Source organism: Engraulis encrasicolus, chromosome 3 (genome assembly GCF_034702125.1).
Source record: "Engraulis encrasicolus isolate BLACKSEA-1 chromosome 3, IST_EnEncr_1.0, whole genome shotgun sequence".
Classification (NCBI taxonomy): Eukaryota; Metazoa; Chordata; class Actinopteri; order Clupeiformes; family Engraulidae; genus Engraulis; species Engraulis encrasicolus.
In genome coordinates, this window is record NC_085859.1 from 55043131 (window position 1) to 55065630 (window position 22500).

Below are 22500 nucleotides of genomic sequence, written 5' to 3' on the forward strand. Positions count from 1 at the left end.
TTGCTGCCTGACGCACCTCCACCAGTGCACTCTATGCAAATGTTCCCCCATAAACCTATGAGCAGGAATGGGTCATCAGCTGGGGACCACCAGTCACCGTCTTTCTCCTTTAACCCCACTACGTCTGGATTCGAAACAGAGGGCAGTGGCTCGATGACTCCCCTCCTACATAAACAGGTCTTTGATCAGATATGAGAAGTTAGCTGATGAGGCGGTTGTTTACGAATGGCACTAACGAGTGCACTGCCCTGTGCATTTGATGTTACGGCGATTCTATGGCGGGAGTTACGTTCATCACATTAGCGCTTAGCTCACGTAGGATATTTGAGAGGTGAAAGGCCGCCAGACGGTGTTGTGAAATAGGCTATGGAGGACTATCCTGATTATCGTCGACTTTCAAATCTCTTCGAGAGTTGGTCTGACCAAGAGCATAACAATTAACGTTTCCCAAACAGCATGGTTGACTAGCGTCCCTAGGTTTGCTACTGGTTGACTGGTTTCCGACAAAGTGGGTGGAATTCCCAATTTTTCAGGCGATCAGAAAGGATATTTACATTGCTCTTGGCCTGACTAGAAGCAACGACGAAGGTGTTGCGTCACTAGGAGGGCGTGGCCTGGCTAATGCAGGACAGCAACCTTGCCCGTTCCGAACAAAGCCTTCATCTTGTTGGCGGAGCGATGGCTGGTGTCTCTACCTGCCACCTCTTGCTGATGCCCCCACCATCTATCTCTCCTCCTTAGCCGCATTCTGTATTCAGTAAGTGAAAATGCCCTTGAAATATTTTGTAACTGGTTGTGTTTATAGATTCAAAATCATGTCTTGCATGTGTTTCTATGTCTTGCATGTGTTCTCTCATAATGAAGAGAAAGAATGGGAGAGAGAGCAAACGGGGGAGTAAGATAAAGATGTAGAAAGACGGGGAAAGGTAAAGTGGAGAGGCAAACAGACAGACAGGCAGACAGAAAGATAGACAGGCAGACAGACACACGCACACACACACACACACACAGACAGATAGACAGAGAGACTCACAAACACATAGATAGGCAGACAGATACACATGCACACGGGGACACACAATAGATGGATGAATAGACATACATAAATACATGTATATATACCATGTTTTCTGGTCTGGAAGATAACAGAACCTGGAAAGGGTGTATTACGATACTTACATCATGATACAGTATTCTGACTAAGTATCGCAATTTCTCAGTTCATTCCAATATTGTTACAGCCCTAATAGATAGATAGATAGATAGATAGTAGATAGATAGATAGATAGATAGATAGATAGATAGATAGATAGATAGATAGATAGATAGATAGATAGATAGATAGATAGATAGATAGATAGATAGATAGATAGATTGATTGATTGATTGACTGATTGACTGATTGACTGATTGACTGATTGATTGACTGATTGACTGACTGATTGACTGATTGACTGATTGACTGATAGATAGATAGATAGATAGATAGATAGATAGAGTAGACTAAAGATAAGGTAAAGTAAAGATACCATGCCGTACCTGCGGTGCCGGAGTAGTCTGAGATGGTGAGGGGGTATCCGTCCTCATCAGGGTCCACTGAGAAGAGCCCCACCCCGAAGGAGCCATACTGGGCGAAGGATGTGCTGTTCTCAAAGTCCTCCAGGTCGATACGCAGCTCGTAGTTGGCCTGGATGCTCAGGGCGTGGATATGCTTCATACCTGCAAGAACCAGGGAGGCCATGTTAGAAGCCCCTCAGAGGTCTCTACCCGCCAAAGCACTCCACACAATACAGCCAAACAATAACAGTGTGTGGTCAGGGTGTGGATTTGCTTCATAGCTGCACCAACCAGGGAGCTGACACAGGGTTAAGAGCATCCGATCAGACACTCAAAAAGGTGTTTAAAGGTCCTTGCAGTGTGGGCAGAAGTAAAACAGTTCTTCAAATTATTTTAGATAAGTTATTCAAAGCCTTGGAAAAGGTCAAAAAGACTGCTTCCCCCTCACAGCTGCTGAACCAGATTATTGGAGTTGGAGTTTGTTGAAAAAAGCCAATTAGTGATTTTTATTTTCCAGCTAAAACCAATATGGTAGAACTTCAACTCTTTGAAGCTGGGATATAGATCTTTGGATGGAGAAAGCGGAATTCCCTGGGAGGAATTCGAACAACCAGTGAGTTTCTCCACAGCTACTGTGTACAGTACTTGTGTTGCAATTTGCAAGAGCTTGCGAAACATTTCAGCCAAAGACGATGATTGGCACATGAGAGTTTAGCAACTTGCCACTTTTCTCCACTGTGTGATACTGATAACCCCCACCACCCCATTGAGTTTAAAATACTAACATGGTGCTCAACATACAGTAGGCCTTCCTGTGGTGGGACACATCACAACAGTTCTATGCCTTCTGCTGATGATTGACAATCACTGATGTTATTCAGGTTCCGTATAATTATTGCATAATGAGAAAACACTGCAAATTCAAGCATAACACCCATAAATAAAGTTTGACACTATACTCACAAATTAATTTAAGGTACGTGGCAAACTACGTGTTGAAGTTTATTTTGATCCTGGGTATTGTTTGTAAGTTATTCTCCTCACACATCAACTGAGGATTCGGAGTCACGTCCAGGGTACACCACGGAGACAACAAAAGACGAGGAACGTGATGTGTGTTTAGGAGACTGTGTATGTGCGTGTATGAGTGTGTGTGTGTGCGTTTGTGTGTATGTGTGTGTGTGCGTGCACTTTCAAACATGTCTGTCTGTCTGTCTGTCTGTCTGTCTGTCTGTCTGACTCTCTCTCTCTCTCTCTCTCTCTCTCTCTCTCTCTCTCTCTCTCTCTCTCTCTCTCTCTCTCTCTCTCTCTCTCTCTCTCTCTCTCCCTCCCTCCCTCCCTCCCTCCACGGGCAGATCAGATCAATTTGTCTGGATGTCATGCTGGCCATCGCATAGAGGAATCCAGACGTGTGTTTGCTCCAACACACAGTATATTCCAATATATTACACTTTGTGGTTGTGTGCAGATTTTGGAATAACAACTACTAAGTTGTGTCTGTATATGTACAATGCAATTACACATATTCATGTGTATGTATGTGCACATGGTTGAAAGACAGTTTTTGCCCATGCCCATACATACATTAATTAGCCATTTGTGGTTGATATTCTGCAACGAATACGCTTTTCAGATAGTCAATAAAAAACAATTCCATAACCAAACTCCAAAAAATCCATACATTACTGGCACTGGCTGTCAATGCACCATCCTGACGTCGCTGAAACGTCACTGACCCACATGTGTGCACCGATGTGTATGTGTGCTAGTGGTCACACACACACACAAACGCCACTTGCTTGTGGACACACACACACACACACACACACACACACACACACACACACACACACACACACACACACACACACACACACACACACACACACACACACACACACACACACACACACACACACACACAGCCTCAATTCTCCCAGCCCTCCTGCTTGCCAGCAGCTTGGTTCCACTGAGTGAGAGTGAGTGAGGTCTGTGTGTGTGTGTTGAAAGCACCATATTGTGCTTAGCAGATGCCAGAGGTAGCAAAGCAAACCAGGTGGGAATAAAATACCAGGAGGAGCATCATCATTAACATTAATTACTGTATCTCTCTGTCACACACACACACACACACACACACAGGCACGCACGCACGGACACACAGAAAAATGCGCACACACACACGCACACAAATCCTGATCCTGTCCCAAAGTTTCTCTCTCTCTCTCTCTCTCTCTCTCTCTCTCTCTCTCTCTCTCTCTCTCTCTCTCTCTCTCTCTCTCTCTCTCTCTCTCTCTCTCTCTCTCTCTCTCTGCAGATTCCTGGGCCAGCTGTTAATCTCTCTACACACACTTCACTTCACTTCACTTCACTTCATTTCACTTCACTTCACTTCACTTCATTTCACTTCACTTCACTTCACCCGCATTGACACAAGACAGGGATATTTCTTTACACACTAGGTGTGTGTTTGTGTCCTTCACTATGTCATTCACTATGAAGATAAAAACAGAAATAAGGTGTTTTGTAGAGAACACAGTTGGGTGTTAACTAGGCAATTTGCTCTTCTTCTCGTGTTTTTTAGATGCGTCCCAGCATCTCTATAAGAGGGTATGTCTGTCTGTCTGTCCGTCCGTCCGTCTGAAACGCGTTCTTCAAATTGTTCCCTCCTTTGTCCACAAGGAGGGAGAGTTGACTATTTGGCCCAAAGCACGCAGCTGACTGCATTGTGAGACAAGTGCAGCGTGAGTGCAATGCAAGTGCTCGTACATTGAAGAAGAAGCAGTGATCACACCCCAGTTGCCCTGTAGCCAGGACAACTGAGGGGGGAATTAAATTTTCTTATTTTGCGTTTGGGCCGTATGAGGCAACTTCGTTTCGTTTTTTTCACCAACACCACTGTGAAGTGTGTGTCACTATGTTCACGGTCTTAACCCCCTCGGCCCGAGGATGTCAAACGTGAGGGGGACTACATCATGTTATGTATGATAGTGTCATGTTGTTCTCAACTATTAGGTTTGTCAGAAACTCGTGGCAATGACACTGAAACATGATGCTTCTAGTAGACAAATGTGCCATTTGACATAGCCTACGACGTGTTACTGATGTCCTCGGACATATTGCAAGGGAGGTTCATTCGTTTTCTCCTGACGGCCGTGTGGACCGCAGGCGCTTTCCGTTGCGTTCAGAGAGTTTGCTTTGCAGTCGTTTGAATTTGGAAAACTCTGGCACTCTTACAATGAAGCTGACTGCTTTGTGCATTGACGTTAAAAAGCTGGCATTGGGGGGGCACTGTGGCGCAGCGCGCTAAGCCCCCCATATTTAGGCTTGCATGCCCACCCCCGGGGACCCCGGGGTCATTTCCCGATCCTCCCCTATCTCTCTGTCCCATTCGCTTCCTGTCACCATCTACGACTGTCCTGTCAAAATAAAGGCATAAAAGCCCCTAAAAATATGAAGAAAAAAAAATGGCATTGAACCAGAGCGCATGATTCACCCAAACGGTTTTAATTTATTTATTATTTGTCGATGTTTAGGCTACATTCTTTCCCACATGGACATGACGCTGAAATGGCGTGATAGGCCTACTAAGGGTTGATAAATACTAACAATGTCTGGCCATTTGTAATGTACTTGATCTAGTTGAAATTTGAAACCATATGGTTCTTTTCCAAATCCAAGCTTAGCTTATTAGCCTATAGCCTAAATTGCAAAAAAAATAAAAAAAATAATAAATAATAATTCACTATTTATCTGCTGCCACATTAGTCTATTTGGAGTTTCCATGGGCAATATGACAATAAACAAAGCACATCCTCAGGGGTGCGTTGACAGGTTATGAGGAGGCCAGGGGGCGTTTGGGCATAAAAGGTTGGAACTGGCATAGACGGACGCATCTGTTGTCCGTCGCTGTCGGACTTTTTTCTGGGCTATTTTATGGCAAATGACATAAGTAAAAGTTTTAAGACATTTCTCTATTGACAGGTTAGGGTTAGGGATAGGCACAGTTAACTCATTGGCTGCCAGCCATTTTCATAAAAGAGTAACCCAGAGTGCCAGAGATTTTTCAGCATTTTGGGTGTTCTTTGGAGGCTCACAGAAAATTGAGTTCTGTGTCTATGTCAACACCATACCTATCAAAACACAGATTAGACGCTCATCTGTCATCAGAAAAAAACGGTGTCTCTCTACCACTTTCCGTTCTTTCATAATCACCTGTTGAAAATAAGTGGAATTCGCCAAAATGCTGCTTTCTAGCCAAAAAGCTGAGAAAACGCCATTTGAAGTTGACCTATAATTGCAAGTGTTTTTGCTCATAATGACACCGTCCTAACAACTCCAAACCTATCAGATGCTATTACAGAGTCTCCTGTCATCTGTAGCCAGAACAAAAGATCGTTTGTATGGTCTTTTCAACCTAATAATGTACTGAAATATAACGGGGTGGGCTTGAAAACAAGAGTGTTTTGGTTTGTTGCTGGCGCGCACAATGGATCATGACAGCAGGTGCATGTAACTCATGTGAAATACTAAACTCACAGAAATACTGTCTCATAGTCCCTCTGTTTAGCCTGTAGTCCTCTCGTTGGGGAACAAATCACAGCTGATTTGTTTCCTCCTGTACCATGTGAACTGGGAGGCAGGCAGCACAACTTAGCTTACTGCTGCTTCTTTGGCAGAGCGGACAATTTGCAGATTGATGATTACTGTCATCATGTTTCTGCTATAGTGATCTTGTAATATTGTTCAATGAATTTTCTTTTGATTAAGTACTGATCACATATCCAACATTTCACAAGCCGATTGGAGTGAGGAAGGCTAGCTGGTCTGAGGCTAAGTGCAATGCTTTCTCAATGTGAGCTGAATGTATCTGACCAGACACAAAGGCTAGCCTACTCTGTTCCAAGAATCTGCAACCCCCCTGTCTTTTTGATGATACAGTAAGCTGATCATACTATACAGATCCACAACTGCAACTGTAGAATGAGTAAAAATAGTTGACTTACCGGTGACATGGCAGCAGTTTGAATAAGCCCGCGTTACCTCCCCTGAAATAAGATCTAAATCTCGTTTAAAATGATACTGTAAAGAAAATGTTTAAGCAAGATAACTAAGTAATGAATCTGCGCTCCGGGATAAATAAAGATTTCCACGAACTCCAACCAAAGAAAAAGAAACCAACCAAGAAGCACACGGGGGAAGACGAAACCCGCAGCATGGCCGCCCAGGGTGAAATGCATAAACTTTTTGCTGAGTTAAAAGAGTCCTTATGCCAAGAGTTTCAAGTGCTGAAAATGGAATTGAAAGATTTTCGTCGAGAGACTGAACGCGACATTCAGAAGATTATGCAACAAACAGCTGATCTGAACGAGAAGGTGAACGCAACTACAACGCGCGTTGAGCACTTGGAAAGTCGGGTGAGCGATTTGGATGATGCTGGAGCCAATAATCAACAAACTATGGAATGGATGAAGTCTCGAATTGATGAACTTATTGAACAAACAGAGTACTTGGAAAGCAAGTCGAGGCAAAATAACATGTGCATCTACAATATCGCTGAAGGAAGTGAAGGGAAGGACATGGTGGGATTTCTCACAAAGTTGATTAAAGAACTCGGAGTACATGATGAACTGAACATACTTTGTGCGCATCGCACTTATCAAGAGCGAGAAAACTTCGACCGTCCGATCATCATTGCTTTCCTCGAGAACGACATGAAAATGCGTGTCATGCAGGCTGCATGGACAAAGAAGAAGGTGATGTTTGAAGATACAAGGATTTACTTCGAGCATGATTTCACAACCAAGGTGAGGAAGCAGAGAGCCATGTATAAGAGAGAGAGAGTAGAGAGTAGAGTATCTTTTATTGATCCCAGGGGGAAATTAAGGTGTCAAGTAGCATACACACATACATAAATGAAGACATTGCTCACAAGACGTAACACACATATTACACATAAAATAATCATCATATATAGCTCACTGTTACATATATTTGCCAAGGCATCTCTCACACACTCTCTCTCTCTCTCTCTCTCTCTCTCTCTCTCTCTCTCTCTCTCTCTCTCTCTCTCTCTCTCTCTCTCTCACACACACACACACCAAAAATAAAAAGTGTAAAGTGTCCACAGTGTTCACATGTGCCTTAGCTGAGTGGCACATAGAAGCCAACACAAAGTGGCCATAAAGTGTCCAGGAGTGTCCATAGTCTCTCTGCCTAGTACAATGTCCATTGTATTCCTTGGAAAAAGAGATGAGATGGGGGGGGGGAGTGTGTAACACAAGTCGCCCCCCTGTCTCACTACACACACACACACACACACACACACACACACACACACACACACACACACACACACACACACACACACACACACACACACACACACACACACACCAAAAATAAAGTGTACATAGTGTCACCTGTGCTGGGTGGCCAAAAAAACAAAGTGTCCAGGAGTATCAGTAGTCCAGGGGGTAACACAAGTCGCCAACTGTGTCTCTACACACACACACACACACACACACACACACACACACACACACACACACACACACACACACACACACACACACACACACACACACACAAGCAGCTGTGCATTGTCCAGTGACTGCACTGTCCAGTGAAGATGAGTCGAAGGGTAAAGGGTTAAGAGTCCAGGTAAATAAAATGTGCAGGAGTGGGATTTGTTATGCAGTCCAGTCCCCTATGACAATCTCTCTTTGTGTGTCCTTCTGTGCAATGTTGAAAAGCTGGATGGCCCTGGGTACAAATGACTTCCGCAGCCTGTCTGTCTTGCAGGAGATGGCGCGCAGTCTGTAGCTGAACAGGCTTCTCTGGTTGTTGAGGACTGGGTACAGGGGGTGCTCGTAGTTGTCCAAAATAGAGTCCAATCTGCTAAGTGTCCTCTTGTCAGCAGTGGTTGTGAGGACGTCCAGTTCTGTGCCGACAACAGACCCTGCTTTCCTCACCAGCCTGTCAAGCCGTCCAGCATCTCTCTTCCTAATGCTGCCACCCCAGCATGCCACAGCATAGGAGAGCACACTGGCCATGGCAGACTGGTAGAACATCTGCAGGAGTCTGTTGCAGACATTGAAAGACCTCAGCTTTCTCAGAAAGTAGAGTCTGCTCTGTCCTTTCTTGTACAGTGCATGTGAGTTTGCAGACCAGTCCAGTTTAGAGTCCAGGTGAACACCCAGGTACTTGTATGTGGAGACTGTATAAGCCAATCAGGAAACAACTAAAGGACCAGGGGATCAAGTCGCATATCGTGGCGCCTGCGAAACTGAAGATTTTCCACGAGGATGATTCCACTACAACCTTCCCTAACCCAGGGGCAGCGACTCAAGCTTTAGAAGAAAAGTGACTTTACAAAGCCAAATAAACTGGATCACGCCGTGAGGCCGAATTCACCTTCAGATAAGAAGATGCGCATCTTGGATAGGCCTATGGATTACGGTAGGCTGCGTAATGGAGCAAACGGGGACCTCTCTCTCTCTCTGTCTCTCTCATTTCACGCATGTCGTCATTGACTACGGTCTACTGGAATAATAGAACAAAGCTGGATGAACTTGAAACTTGCAACGGTGAACATTAATGTGCAGTCTAAGGAAACGCCTTCTTTTTTCTGTTTTGCCCTACTCTGCTTATGATCATATTGAAAAGGGAAAGGTTTTGCTCCAGTGGGCGGCTTGCAGAGAACCTTTGTTATCTTTTTATTATTATTGTTTTATTTTTTCTTCCTGGCTTAAAGCTCAAGGTAGGACTGACATTTCGGCCCGGCAAAAGGGACTGCACAAAGCCGAGTGTACCTGAGATGAAGATGACGCGCTGTCTGGACTTTGGTCACGGTATGCAAAAAAAAAAGGGAGTGAGGGGGGCGGGACGGGACGGGACTGGTCTTTAAGTTCAAGCTTTTTTTCTGTTGGGTTTTTTGTTTGTTTATGGGAACGAAGAGGAGTGTAAAAAGTGATTGAACCGACATAGATATGAAGAGAGCACAGACCTAGGTCTATGGTTACTATGGTGAACATTAACACGAGGGTTGATTTATTTTCGTTAAACTAAGTTATTTTGTATGAAAATGGACAAGTGTGGATCCAGTTTGCAGTCTACCGGGGAACTTTGCAAACTATTTATTTTACTCTGTTTCTTTCTCTTTCTCTCCTTCACTTTTGGGATATTAAAAAAAAAATACTTTAAGGATTTTTCGGTCTGATAGAAATTACTTAACAGCTATAACCAACTTTGGACATGACTGGAAATTATTTGTTTAATTAGAGTTGGATAATTTAGGGGGGGGTGGGGGTTCAAGCTGCTTTCTTTTAGGGTATGTGCACGAACGTGGCTACAGAGACCCTAAATTCTGAACTAACAACTCTCACCACAAGTTGCCACCAAATTAGCCGGTGGTGCAGATGGAACTTTGTCGATCTAAATGTGTATGAATGTTTGTGTTTTTGTGTTGACTGTGTATTTGTTTCTTTTTTTGTCTTTATTAATCCTGCCTACCGCAGTTTGAAGGTCTCCCTNTGTATTTTCTCAAGGTTTCTTCATAAAAAGGTATCATGAGACCATTAAAATTAATTACATGGAATGTTAAAGGTATAGGACATCCTGTTAAACGAACCAAAATACTCACAGCACTTAAAAAAGAAAAGGCTGAAATAGCTCTACTGCAAGAAACCCATCTTACACCAGAAGAACATCTTAAACTGCAAAAGGACTGGGTTGGACAAATATTTTCTTCATCCTTCAAATCAAACAGCAGAGGAGTGGCTATCCTGGTTCACAAACACACACCGTTTGAACTCATTGAACAAATCACAGATACAGAGGGAAGATATATTCTGGTTAAAGGGAAAATTGGGAATAAGGAATTAACATTGCTTAATATATATGCTCCTAATACAGACACGCCTTTATTTATTTCTGATATGATTTCGCTTTTTAACACCCATTGCACAACATTGGGATTTATAGGGGGGGACTACAACCTAACTCTTTCATGCTTAGACAAATCCTCTCATTCCCGTGGGTCTAATCCTAAATCAGCAAAAATATTGAATGCTTTGGCACATGAAACAGGATTAGCAGATGTATGGAGAGTTAAAAATCCCACAAAAAGGGACTATACATTTTTTTCTAACAGACATAAAACTTATTCTCGGTTAGATTACTTTTTTCTCCCAAAGAATTGTTTGAATCTAGTTTCCTCTTGTGAAATACATGAAATCTCCATATCGGACCATGCTATGGTTTCTTTGGAAATATCATTACAAAAGGTGCATACATCTAAAATGTGGAAGTTTAACAACTCACTTTTGGAAGACGGAACGTTCTGCAAGAAAATGGAAGAGTGGATTGAAGACTTTATTATGCATAATGTAGGGCTACCTGACATACCCCCTCATGTATTATGGGATGCAGCAAAAGCAACTTTGAGAGGACATATTATATCATATTCCTCATATAAAAACAGGCAAAGGCAGGCAACTACAAAGGATCTAAAGGAAGAGCTGTTATACAGAGAAGCATTACACAAGCAAATTCAATCAGAAGAAAACTGGAAAAACTTATTTAAAGCAAGAGCTGACTATAACTTAGACCAATCTAATTACATCAAACAAAAAAACATGTTTCTAAAACGGAAAATTCATGAATTTGGAAACAAGCCAGGAAAATTCCTAGCACACTACTTGAAAAAGGAACAGGCTAGAAGAACAATAATGGCTATCAAAACTGAGAATGACTTAGTATATGACCCTTTAGAAATAAATAAAGAATTTGTCAGTTTTTATTGTAACTTATATAAATCAGATAACATTTCAACCTCTAAGGCAAAAGCATTCTTGGAACATTTAGACCTCCCACAGACCACTGTATTAGACCAACACATGATAAATAATACTTTCTCTGAGGAGGAGGTATATGCCACAATAAAATCAATGTCAGCAAATAAATCTCCTGGCCCAGATGGTTTTTCTGCAGAATTCTACCAAACATTTTGGTCACAACTAAAACCCATCTTTATGTTAATGGTTAATAGCTTTTATACTGATAACATTCTACCAGCTTCTATGAAAACAGCCAGAATCTCTCTGATATTAAAGGAGGATAAAGACCCTCAGAGCTGTTCCTCATATAGGCCTATAAGTTTGCTTAACTGCGACTATAAAATTATTACAAAAGTTTTGTCTAAAAGACTAGAATCAGTTTTGCCCAAATTAATTAAACTAGATCAAACTGGATTCATTAAAGGGCGTCACTCATCTGACAACACCAGACGGCTTTTCAATATTATACATCTTCTAAATAAAGACAAAACACCATCACTATTAGTATCACTTGATGCTGAAAAGGCATTTGACCGCTTAGAATTTTCTTTTCTTTTCTTAGTACTAGAAAAATTTAAGTTGGGTCAGAACTTCATTGCATGGATTAAAGCAATATATGACTCTCCAAATGCTACTGTATATACCAATAGTGTGGAGTCAGCCCCTCTGCAACTAGGAAGGGGCACCAGGCAAGGCTGCCCTCTCTCTCCATTACTTTTTGTCATGGCACTAGAACCATTTGCTGAGAAGATTAGAACTAACCCTCTGATAAAAGGAGTTACTGCACACACACACCATCATACAATTTCACTTTATGCTGATGATACACTATTGTTTATAACTGACCCTTTGTCATCATTGCCTCAGCTACTAGCGGACATTCAAACTTTTTCTGAAGTTTCGGGTTATAAGGTAAATCTACAAAAGTCAATTGCTTGCCCGCTCAATATTATAGAAGATGATGACATAAAAAAAGAATGCCCTTTCTCTTGGTCAATACATGGGTTCAAATATCTTGGAATACAAGTAACACCTTCTTTAGAAAAACTATTTACGACAAACTACAACTTTTTGTTGGAGGTTTGTCAAAACAAGCTGCAGACTTGGACCACTCTTCCATTCTCTCTCATTGGTAAGATCAATGTGGTCAAAATGAGTATACTCCCTAGGTTCATTTATGCTTTTATTATGTTACCATGTCATGTCCCGTCTTCCTTTTTTAAGCTAATTAATAAATCTTTAACAAAATTTATATGGAACAATAAAACACCAAGGATTAAGCTAGTTACTTTATCTAAATCCTATGTTAAAGGGGGGCTAGGACTCCCTAACTTTCAGTGGTATTACTGGGCTTGCCAGGTAAGAAATATTGTAAGTTGGAAATTAGAAACTAGCACTCTTTGAGTATCACTTGAATCATCAACTTGTCATCCATTAGATATTATGTCAACACTTTACATTAAGACTCTACGTCTTCCGACAACTGTAGAAGAGTTACCTCCACTACAAGCTACTCTGAAAGTATGGCAGGACTGTAACCGGTTCCTAGATAAAGATAGTTTGATAAGCGTACATTCTCCCATTGCATCCAACCCAGACTTTTTAGCTCTCTCACAAACAAATTTTCGAAACTGGACACTTAATGGTCTGAAGACTTTTTTCCAGACATGTTTGACAAGGGTTCTGAGTCTGTGAAATCATTTGCAGACATCACTAGAGAATATGAAATTCCTAGATCAGATTTTTTTAAGTACTTGCAGGTCCACCACATCATGGTCCATTTGCAAGAAAAGGGACAACTTAGATTCTGCCCTACAGAACCGGAACAATTCATATCCTCGGCCTCCTCTGTTAAGGGGAAGATATCTCTTTTTTATAAAAAGTTATCTGAAAGATCACAGAACTCTTTTTTGCCATTGAAATCAATTTGGGAACTTGATCTAAAACAGAATTTCAGTGAGAAAGAGTGGTTAAGAATGTGTACAGATTTCACCTCTCCCGTGGCTACAGATATTAAAATTAAGGAAAGTAATTATAAATTTCTTTACAAATATTATCTAACCCCAGTTAAGCTTAACAAATTTGATGAAGTAAATTCTCCTTTGTGTAAGAAATGTGGAACTGAACTGGGGACATTTATGCATTTATTTTGGGACTGCAAAGTTGTTTATTCTTTCTGGGAGAAGATTCACGAAGCAATCCAAGATATGTGTGAGTGCACTTTTGATCTCTGTCCTAGGTTGTATTTGTTGAATTATGGGTTGGGAAATGTGTTCCCTTACGCAAAGAAATGTGTTTTTGTAATATTATGTCACTTTGCCAGAAAATGCATACTCATGAATTGGATATCGCAGTCAGGACCGACTCTTTCACAATGGTTAGATCAGATAATACACTTTTTAACGATGGAAGAAAGTATAAACACACAACACCTGAAACAGTTGGATGTCAGGTCTACATGGTCCTTAGTACATAAATACATAGACACAGTAAAACTTAAAAACCTAAGTTAAGCATATAGGGTAGACCTCTATGTGAAGTGGATAGGAAATAATTGTATGTATTTTTTTTATTTATTTATTTATTTATTTTATGTTTGTTTGTTTTTGTTGTTGTTTATTCTTCCTTTTTCTAGTGGACAAGCGCTGTCCACTTTGTGTGATGTTTGTGTGATATGTGTAAAAGTGTAAATAAAAAAAAATAAAAAAGAATAGTTGACTTACCAAGGCTCCTTTATTTAGGCTTAGTTGTAAGTTGTTAGCGATTTCGTGCTAGCTAGCTAGCGTAGCAAACAATAGCCAAACATTCCCAACCGAGGTGACCACAAGTCCCGTGCATTTTCCTGTTAGATGATCTTTTGTACACATCATCCTGATGTTGTGTAGGCTGATCACATTATCCAAAATGAAACAGTTGCCACACAGATCATCTCTGGTTGAACATGGTGTATTTTGGGCAAGCTAGTTACAATGCCTACTAGCTAGATGGCAACAGGGGGGTGTATTTTGATCATGAGAGGAAGTTTTTTTTTTTGTCAGGCTCTGACACTAAAATCAGTAGAATACCTGTGTTAAAATCAGAGGGCAAGAAAGTAGACTACTGTCACAGGTGCTTTACTTTCAAAAATGATTTTGCTATGCTACTTTTGAGATTATAATAGTAAAAAGGGATGTTTTTGTCTTGACATTTCCTCTTGATGTGAGCTAATGCCCTGCCCTGACTGTTCCTAACTTCCTAAGGACACTTCTGCCACCTACAGGAACAGTTAGAACATGACTAGAGGCGTGAAATTAATACACAACATAGGTCAGACCGTCCTCAAGGCGTGGCTGTAAAAAAACGCAATTATCGGCGAACGACGTCGAAGGCAGGGGGCATCACTATTCGAAATTACGTCACTCGACGGCTAAGGCAGCCAATGAGTTAAGCATCATTTAGTGTCATGAAGGGAGTCAATGGTACTATATGCCCCAAAAATGAGACATAAAGACAGAAAGATAAATACTCTGTGTGTGTGTGTGTGTGTGTGTGTGTGTGTGTGTGTGTGTGTGTGTGTGTGTGTGTGTGTGCTTGTGTGCTTGTGTGACGGGTCACACAGGCACCGTCACTGCAGCTGGGTGCTGCAATCATTGAGACTCTTTAATGAGCATTGTGTCATGAACAATTGTTTGCCTGCACGTTATTTTTGAAACATATTTTGGGGTTTACCGTTCAGCATTATGCCATGACTCATTTCATTCACCAGCCAGTTCAGTAATTACTCTCCTGTAGTCCTAAGTGTACACGTTTAACATCAAACACTGCAGTGAGTTGTAAAACGCTAGCGTCACATTGTTTACCTCAACCCTTTACAGTTTACCAAACATTTCTCCATTTCTACACGTTTTGTTTTCAGTTGCAATAATCACGCAAGGCATTGTTATTAATAACTTTGAGTTTATTTACCTTTAAGTTGTACAACAGTTTTGATTTAAGTGCAAACATTTCAGCTTACCAGCGAGTAGCGTCTTCTCCAGTCTCTAAAAGAGTCTGTACTGTTTTGCGCTGATTTAAAAGTCCTTTGATCTTCCGGTTTGCAGGACGCAAACCGGAACAATGTTTTAACTTCTGCATTTAGGCTGCGATCTTGATATTGGCTATGCCGAATGTTAGCAAATGTCTTTTTAATAATTTCTCTATTGTTGTCATGTATGCATGATGTAGTATTAAGCTGTTTAGAGCGTTAATTGTGTATTTCTCCTAGAGCACCCCTGTAATGTTGGCGTGCATTGGTAGGCTCCAGTTCTAGTCACGTGACAGGGCTCTTCAAAGGGGGATTCTCTCAGTTGCTCTAGAGCTGCTTCTGAACAGACGTGAGTCTATTAGCTCTCAGAGGTATTTTGAATTTTGATTTATGCTAGCGAGATATTTTGTTATGTTTGCATTTTGACTGACTTTTGAAGTCATTCGAATTTTTGTTGTTTTGGTTCTCATGCCAATTTTTGTTTGTACATATTTTTTCCAGTTCTTTATTTTGTAATTTAGTTACTTATTATTTACCTTTGTTTATTTTCTGCCTCTGAGGCCTTTATTGGGTATCAAAAATAAAAACCCATCGTCTGCAACACCTTGTTCTTGTCTTCCTGAGTGCATTCCACCTGCTCTAAAGGCCACTGGGCTACGCTATCCTCAACACACCCCTTTTCTTCTATTTTACTCTAATGCAGACGCATAGCACAATACAGGACATACATAAACCATGCACCTCCCTCAGCCCATCGCTATGGTTAAGTCCCAGCCAAGCCCAAATGTTAGACTGGCACAGAACCATGTGACAGGAGGCAATTTGTCACTCTGGTGCCCATGCCAGACAGGCCAGGCATGTGTGTGTGTGTGTGTGTGTGTGTGTGTGTGTGTGTGTGTGTGTGTGTGTGTGTGTGTGCGTGCGTGCGTGTGTGCGTGCGTGTGCACGCACATGTGCATCCAGTGTCTTTGTGTGCAGGCTACTGCTATGAGATACAGTAGTCAGACTCACACACACACACACACACACACACACACACACACACACACACACACACACACACACACACACACACACACACACACACACACACACACACACACACACAATCATCCTCACCATCATCCATTATCATAATTTAGGGTGATGAATGAAAATCAGTTTGAGTACAAAATAATGCAAATAAATTCAGAGGCAAAAGTAAAAATTAAGAGTGGTACAGAAAGAAACAGCTGGCGTAGACATGCACCATATGCAGCAAATAATCCGAATGTGGTATTCAGTTGAATTTAACCAATTTGGATGTGCAGAGTGTGGCAGATGCTGCTGCTTCAACGGCTACTCAATGGTGTCTGCTGAAAGTTTCTTTAATTAAAACTAAAGCTTTATTAAGTAGGCCTATGCTAGAATCCCCCAAGGGAAGGGCGGAAGGACACACAATATCTCACAGCAAATTACCACAGAACTTTTCCTCAGGAAATTGTTAGTCTCAGAAAGTCATTTGTAAGTCATTACAGTGGGGTGGATTTTGTGTTTTTCAGGGAAGGATCAGCAAATGACCCGGGACGGAATTGAATCAGGGTCGCCGGCGAAGTAACCCAGTGCCCTACTGTTAGGCCACGAGCAGGGCCAGTCTTTGTGCTTTTTAATGTAGTTTGGTGACCTGTAACAAGGACAAGGACATTACACCACCAGGGATGGATTAAGGCATGACGTGCCCTTGGGCCCAATGTGAGGGCATACAATATGGGGGCTTAAAATGCATGGGTGGGGGGGCAACAACCCATTGGGACCTGTGGCAAATTGGGACCTGTGGGACCTGTGGCAACACTACAAGAATGACCCAGTTCAAAGTGGAAAGGAGTCTCAGAGGCTTGTTTTGAATGCTCAGTGATGATCATGTATGGAATAGCGGCCGACGAGGTGTCCCGATATCAAGGGAAATAATGGACGAGGCGGAGCGTTCTAACAGCCTGACGGCGCAGGCCACTGTTCCGTTTATCACCCGGTTACCAGCATTTAAGTATTAATTTATTAATATGTTGATCTAAGGCTTCGTGAGTGATTAGATTAACCACTGCGCTTGGTACGTTGCTATGGGCACCACTTCCTAATCTAGTGAGACGCGCCTCTATCGGAGGCATGTAAGGACACGCGCAGAACGTTGGGGTGACTTGACAACCAAATGCGATAGAATTGACGACTGGGTTTTTGACTTGACAACCAGATGCGATAGAGTTAGTAACTGGGTCTTGACTAGACAACCAGATACGATAGAACTAACGATGCGGTCTTGACTAGACAACCAGATGCGATATAATTAGTAACGGCGCGTCGACAGAAAGTTAGAAAAGAAGCCACTTAGACTCCCGCACGCCCACATGACATCATAGGTGTCCTGCTACCGGGGAATAAAGGACACCTGCTCAGCCAATCAGAAGACGTTCCGTCTGCTCACCGGGTGATAATGATGAATACGGTATCCTTTAATAAATATCCTCACACATCCTCCTACTGTATGTTGTAATATAATGTCCTCACATATCCTTTTTTTTTTAACAATTTCAGTATACAGTACGTACAATAGTCAACCAATCTTTTACTGTGATGACTAATATGTACCGTCTTCAAAATACCTAATAAGTCTCCTTCAGAAACATGAACAAGTCTTGTGCCTTGTCTTAACAATATCGGCTCACTTTAGATGTCTTAGTGGTTCCACTGTTACTTTCATCTTCGTCTGACATTGACACCTGCGGACGTTTAGCCTCTGCCTTTAGAACCGACCGGGGCGAGGGCCGTCCACATGACATCGTGGGTCGCCGGACACTTTTGAAAAAAAAAGGGGCTCAAGGGGCGTCGGCCCACCGGGAAAATGCCCAGTATGCCATACTGTCAGGCCAGCCCTGCACACCACACCCTGCACACCACACTGCACAAGAAGGCTGCATATGCTGCATCAATTGACTATATGGACTAAAACAGGGTAGTAACCTTTAAGGCCATTAGACAGTGGCATCCATCAAAAGCAAGCTCGCCAAAGCATTAATGCTGAGCTGACTTTTTGCTGTGAGTCCAAGACAACTTTTCTGTGTCTGGCCCTAATCTACATTTTCTTGGTGTGTTTATACATGGACCTTTTCCTGATCCAATAACGGCCCATTGCTACTGCATGTAAATTAATTTGCTCTGATTGAATAATTGCTATGCAGAGGGACCCAGGGAAACGGAGCAAAAACAAGTCCATATGTTCGGGACAATTAAGTCAGAATTGAGAATAGTTACAGTAGAAAGCTACTTAATCACAATTAACAGGTCAAGCCAAACAGACAAAACACATTAAATATATATTGCAACTGCATGTAAACCAATTTAGTCTGATTGGAGTAATACTATGCAGAGGGACCCAGGGAAATGGGGCAGAACAAGCCCATGGATGTGCAAGTCCATAGATGTTTTGGGCTACTTCCATCAGAATTGAACACAGTTGGAGCAGAACGCTGTTTAATCACAAGTCAACAAGTCAGATAAACAAAAAAACATAAATATATAGTATTTTAAATGACACAATAAAGAGCCCTCCCACATCAACAACAAACCATTTGTTTTTACTTCCTATGGTTTTGAGCTTTGTTTCAAAAAGCCCTTCTATTAATAACTGACATTACAAGCCTGAGGGAATTTGGAAACAACACACAAATTAGCCTTCTGATTCTCTAAATGTCATTTGCTCCATCAGCCTTATTTGCATACATCCAGCGGTGGCATTATGATTTGAAATGTTACAGGACAAAAAAAACAAGTGTACATAAACAGAAAAACAAAACCTCACAGAGTATCGTGGCACATTGCTGCTCCTGATATGAAGTAAGAATTGATAACAATATGGCATCTTTAAAATGTTGCATAAGGGCAGTGAAAGGTTAATTAACAGCCGTCCGAGTTGTTAAAGGTGGTCAGAGTGAAATGAGAGAAGTTGCATGTGTGTGGTAATGGAAATACCTTCTTGGATTATGCCTGTTCCATAAAATGGGATGATCAGATTCAGTGTTTAAACGTTGCAAAATGAAGTTAAGTCAGAATGCGAAAAAGGCAATTTCACATATTTTGCAGAAGAGGAATGGAAATTTGTCATTTTGTCATAGTAAAAAAGCCAGGCTTTGCCACAATCCCCCAGAGTTGCCAGCGGTAATGAGTCATAGAAAGAGGATGGCTCCAGTTAGATATGGTCCAGAGCAGCTGACCTGTGTCTAATGGTGGTGAGATGGGCAGCTGTAGCTCTCTATGCTGCGACCTCCGACCAGTCTATCCAGACCCACAACCCACCACAGTAGCAGAAAGTACATGGGCCAATGTAATGGTCACTCGGGCTTGACTTGTTATACATCCATACAAAGGACTTGTTGGAATCAGGACAATTTGCTGGATCATCATGTGCTGCTTCAAACACATGACAAAAAAAGTATTTCCCTGCGTTCTGAGTTGAAACTACTGCCCTCTAACTACACTCATACAGTAGATTCTGAGCCCCCTATCTCCCTGGGCCCCAACCGACACCTTAGCCTCCACTTTTTGGCTTGTGCTGCAATCAAAGATTGTTTGCAAGCTTTTCACTGAATTTAGTGGAACACAGTTTAACAGAAATAAACCTCAAATAATGAAGCGTTTTGTGGATAATTGACCCAAACAGTATGTCTGAAACATTGCTGTACTTTGCTGATGTCACCAACCTCATATCATGCCAATAGAGCTGCAGTTGACAACAGCAGCTCTGTTGGCATGAAATGAGGTTGGTGGCATCTGCAAAGTACAACATGCCAAGTGGATAAATTGGGCTAATTAGTCACATTTGCTGTTGTGAAGTGAAAAGGAATGATATGTCATCAGTTTAGAGCGGCAATTGAGTTCAGAGTGGAAATGGACTTTAAAATACCTCCTGTGTCAAAAATGTGGTCCAACTTTGTCCCGTTTCAGAGAAAAACTACAAAAACAGATACTACTGCGCTTTATTGTTTTAAGAGGTCACGCCTTACAACCCAAAAACGCAGCAAGTCATGTGTAGTTACTGAACTTAACATTAAAGCAGTGGTTTGGGAGTCGACAGTAACACCACAACATAACTTCATTTTTCAGGTGAAAAGTCATGAGCATGTTGGATAAAAGTATTATGGAAACGTCATCACCACTTTTCTCAGTTTACCAGTAAGCTGAGTTGCTGCGTTCTGAAATTGTAGGGCAGTATAGATAAGAACAGATATACATTTTACAAGCTTGAAGCATGGAATGAATAAAATGAACAGTGAAGACAGAACAGAGCATTATGAGCAAGGAGCAGAGGAATGCAGAAAGATATGCCTGGCATATGGAAAGAACAACCTGACCCTGGCTCCATCAAGAGCTGGCCGTGCCATGGAGACTGATGAAATCCATTTTTTTTATCACTCAACTTGCAATCTTTTCTTCTTCACATCATCACAGGCCTGAGTGAAATGAATGAATACCAGGGCGACCACTGTGCAACCAATGCACACACAGTGGTGTTGCACTCATCATTGCCCCTCATCATTGGAGCTCAAAGTTAACCAAGTAACTGCAAATTGGTATGGCCCAAATCATTAAAACAGATTAGCAGTGTCTACCATCACTAACTGCAGTACCTTCAAACAAAATGTAACATGATCTACTCTCAAAACAACTTTCAAACACAATGTTTTGGCTCCTGCTTCCTCATCATTAGGTCAGAACTTAAACAGCTTTTAACCCAGTAAGGCTCGGCCCTTTTTATAAATGTTCTGTTACCAGAATGGCGATGACCAAGTAATGTCTTAAGGCTCTGTGCACTGCCATAGTGGTGTAGTACTATAGGAACATTTTCTTTTCAGTGACTACTACAGGGGTGGAGTGGTGTGCGTTAAGGGGCTACAGATGAAAGATGAAAGATGACAGCTTCTTACAACTTAGCTTCTTTGAGGACTATGACCTGGATTAATGAGGATCGCCTTATACTGCTCTTCTAAAATGAACCACCTCTCTTATAATGACTTGTCTAACTGACCTACTCTACTGCTACAGGTGTTAAAGAAGTCCGACAGGCGGACAAAGATGCATCCCTCTATGCCAGTGGTTCTCAACCTTTTTTTGCCCTAACGCCCCCCTGGCCTCCTCATAACACTATGCCTCGTAACTCTACTTTACCAAAAAAAAAATCCTAATTAATCCGTCTTTGCATCTGCACTTGTTCTGTATACTTCCCTTGCACTTTGTATCTGCTAGTGATGTTGGCTATGATTATTTCATCGACTGCAAGTCGCTTTGGTTATAAAGTGTCTGCCAAATGCAATGTAATGTAATGTAATGTAATATTGGTGTACTGCACCAATCTACCTTCGGGAAGCCACTACTATCGGAGCACACCAACAAGGTAGGGCACTCGCTCGATTGTTGGGCCCGACAAAAAGAGAAAGAGTCTCGTTGTTGCAAATATCACATCTGCCCACTGTCTCACAGATATCATCCGGAGAGGAGTGGTGGAGGAGACGAGATAAGATGAGACGGTAGGAGACAAGACCAGACCAGACCAGATCAGACAAAAGGGTGGAAGGGAAAAGACCAAACCAAACGATGGAGGGAATGGAGATGAGGAAAGGGATGGAAGTAAAGAAGAGAAAGGAAATTGATGGTGAAAGGGGATGGAAATGGGCAGAGAGAGAGAGAGAGAGAGAGAGAGAGAGAGAGAGAGAGAGAGAGAGAGAGAGAGAGAGAGAGAGAGAGAGAGAGAGAGAGAGTGTGAGAGGGAAAGCAATTTGAGATTCAATAGTGTTATTAGAGCATTGCATATTAGCACACTACACTACACCAATAAAAAAAGATAGTTACTGTGAAAATAAACAGTCAACCAATTCCCAGAATAAAGACAACAGAAGAAACGCTGGAAAAAGAGAGAGTGCCAGAGGAAGAGAATGAAGAGAAGAAGAAGGGATACATGCAGACAGATACAGTGAAAACACACACACACACACACACACACACGCACACACACACACACACACACACACACACACACACACACACACACACACACACACACACACACACACACAC

The 22500-nt window shown here is 41.9% G+C and overlaps 1 protein-coding gene across 1 annotated transcript in view; it reads right to left on the bottom strand.

Annotated features, from left to right (window-relative positions):
• Positions 1 to 22500, bottom strand: part of LOC134446373 (fibrinogen C domain-containing protein 1-A-like) — a 101718-nt gene that overhangs the window by 3984 nt on the left and 75234 nt on the right. Inside the window, exon 6 of the mRNA XM_063195735.1 lies at positions 1540 to 1719. Coding sequence (XP_063051805.1) covers positions 1540 to 1719 — 180 coding nt within the window. The remainder of the gene's footprint in view (positions 1 to 1539; positions 1720 to 22500) is intronic.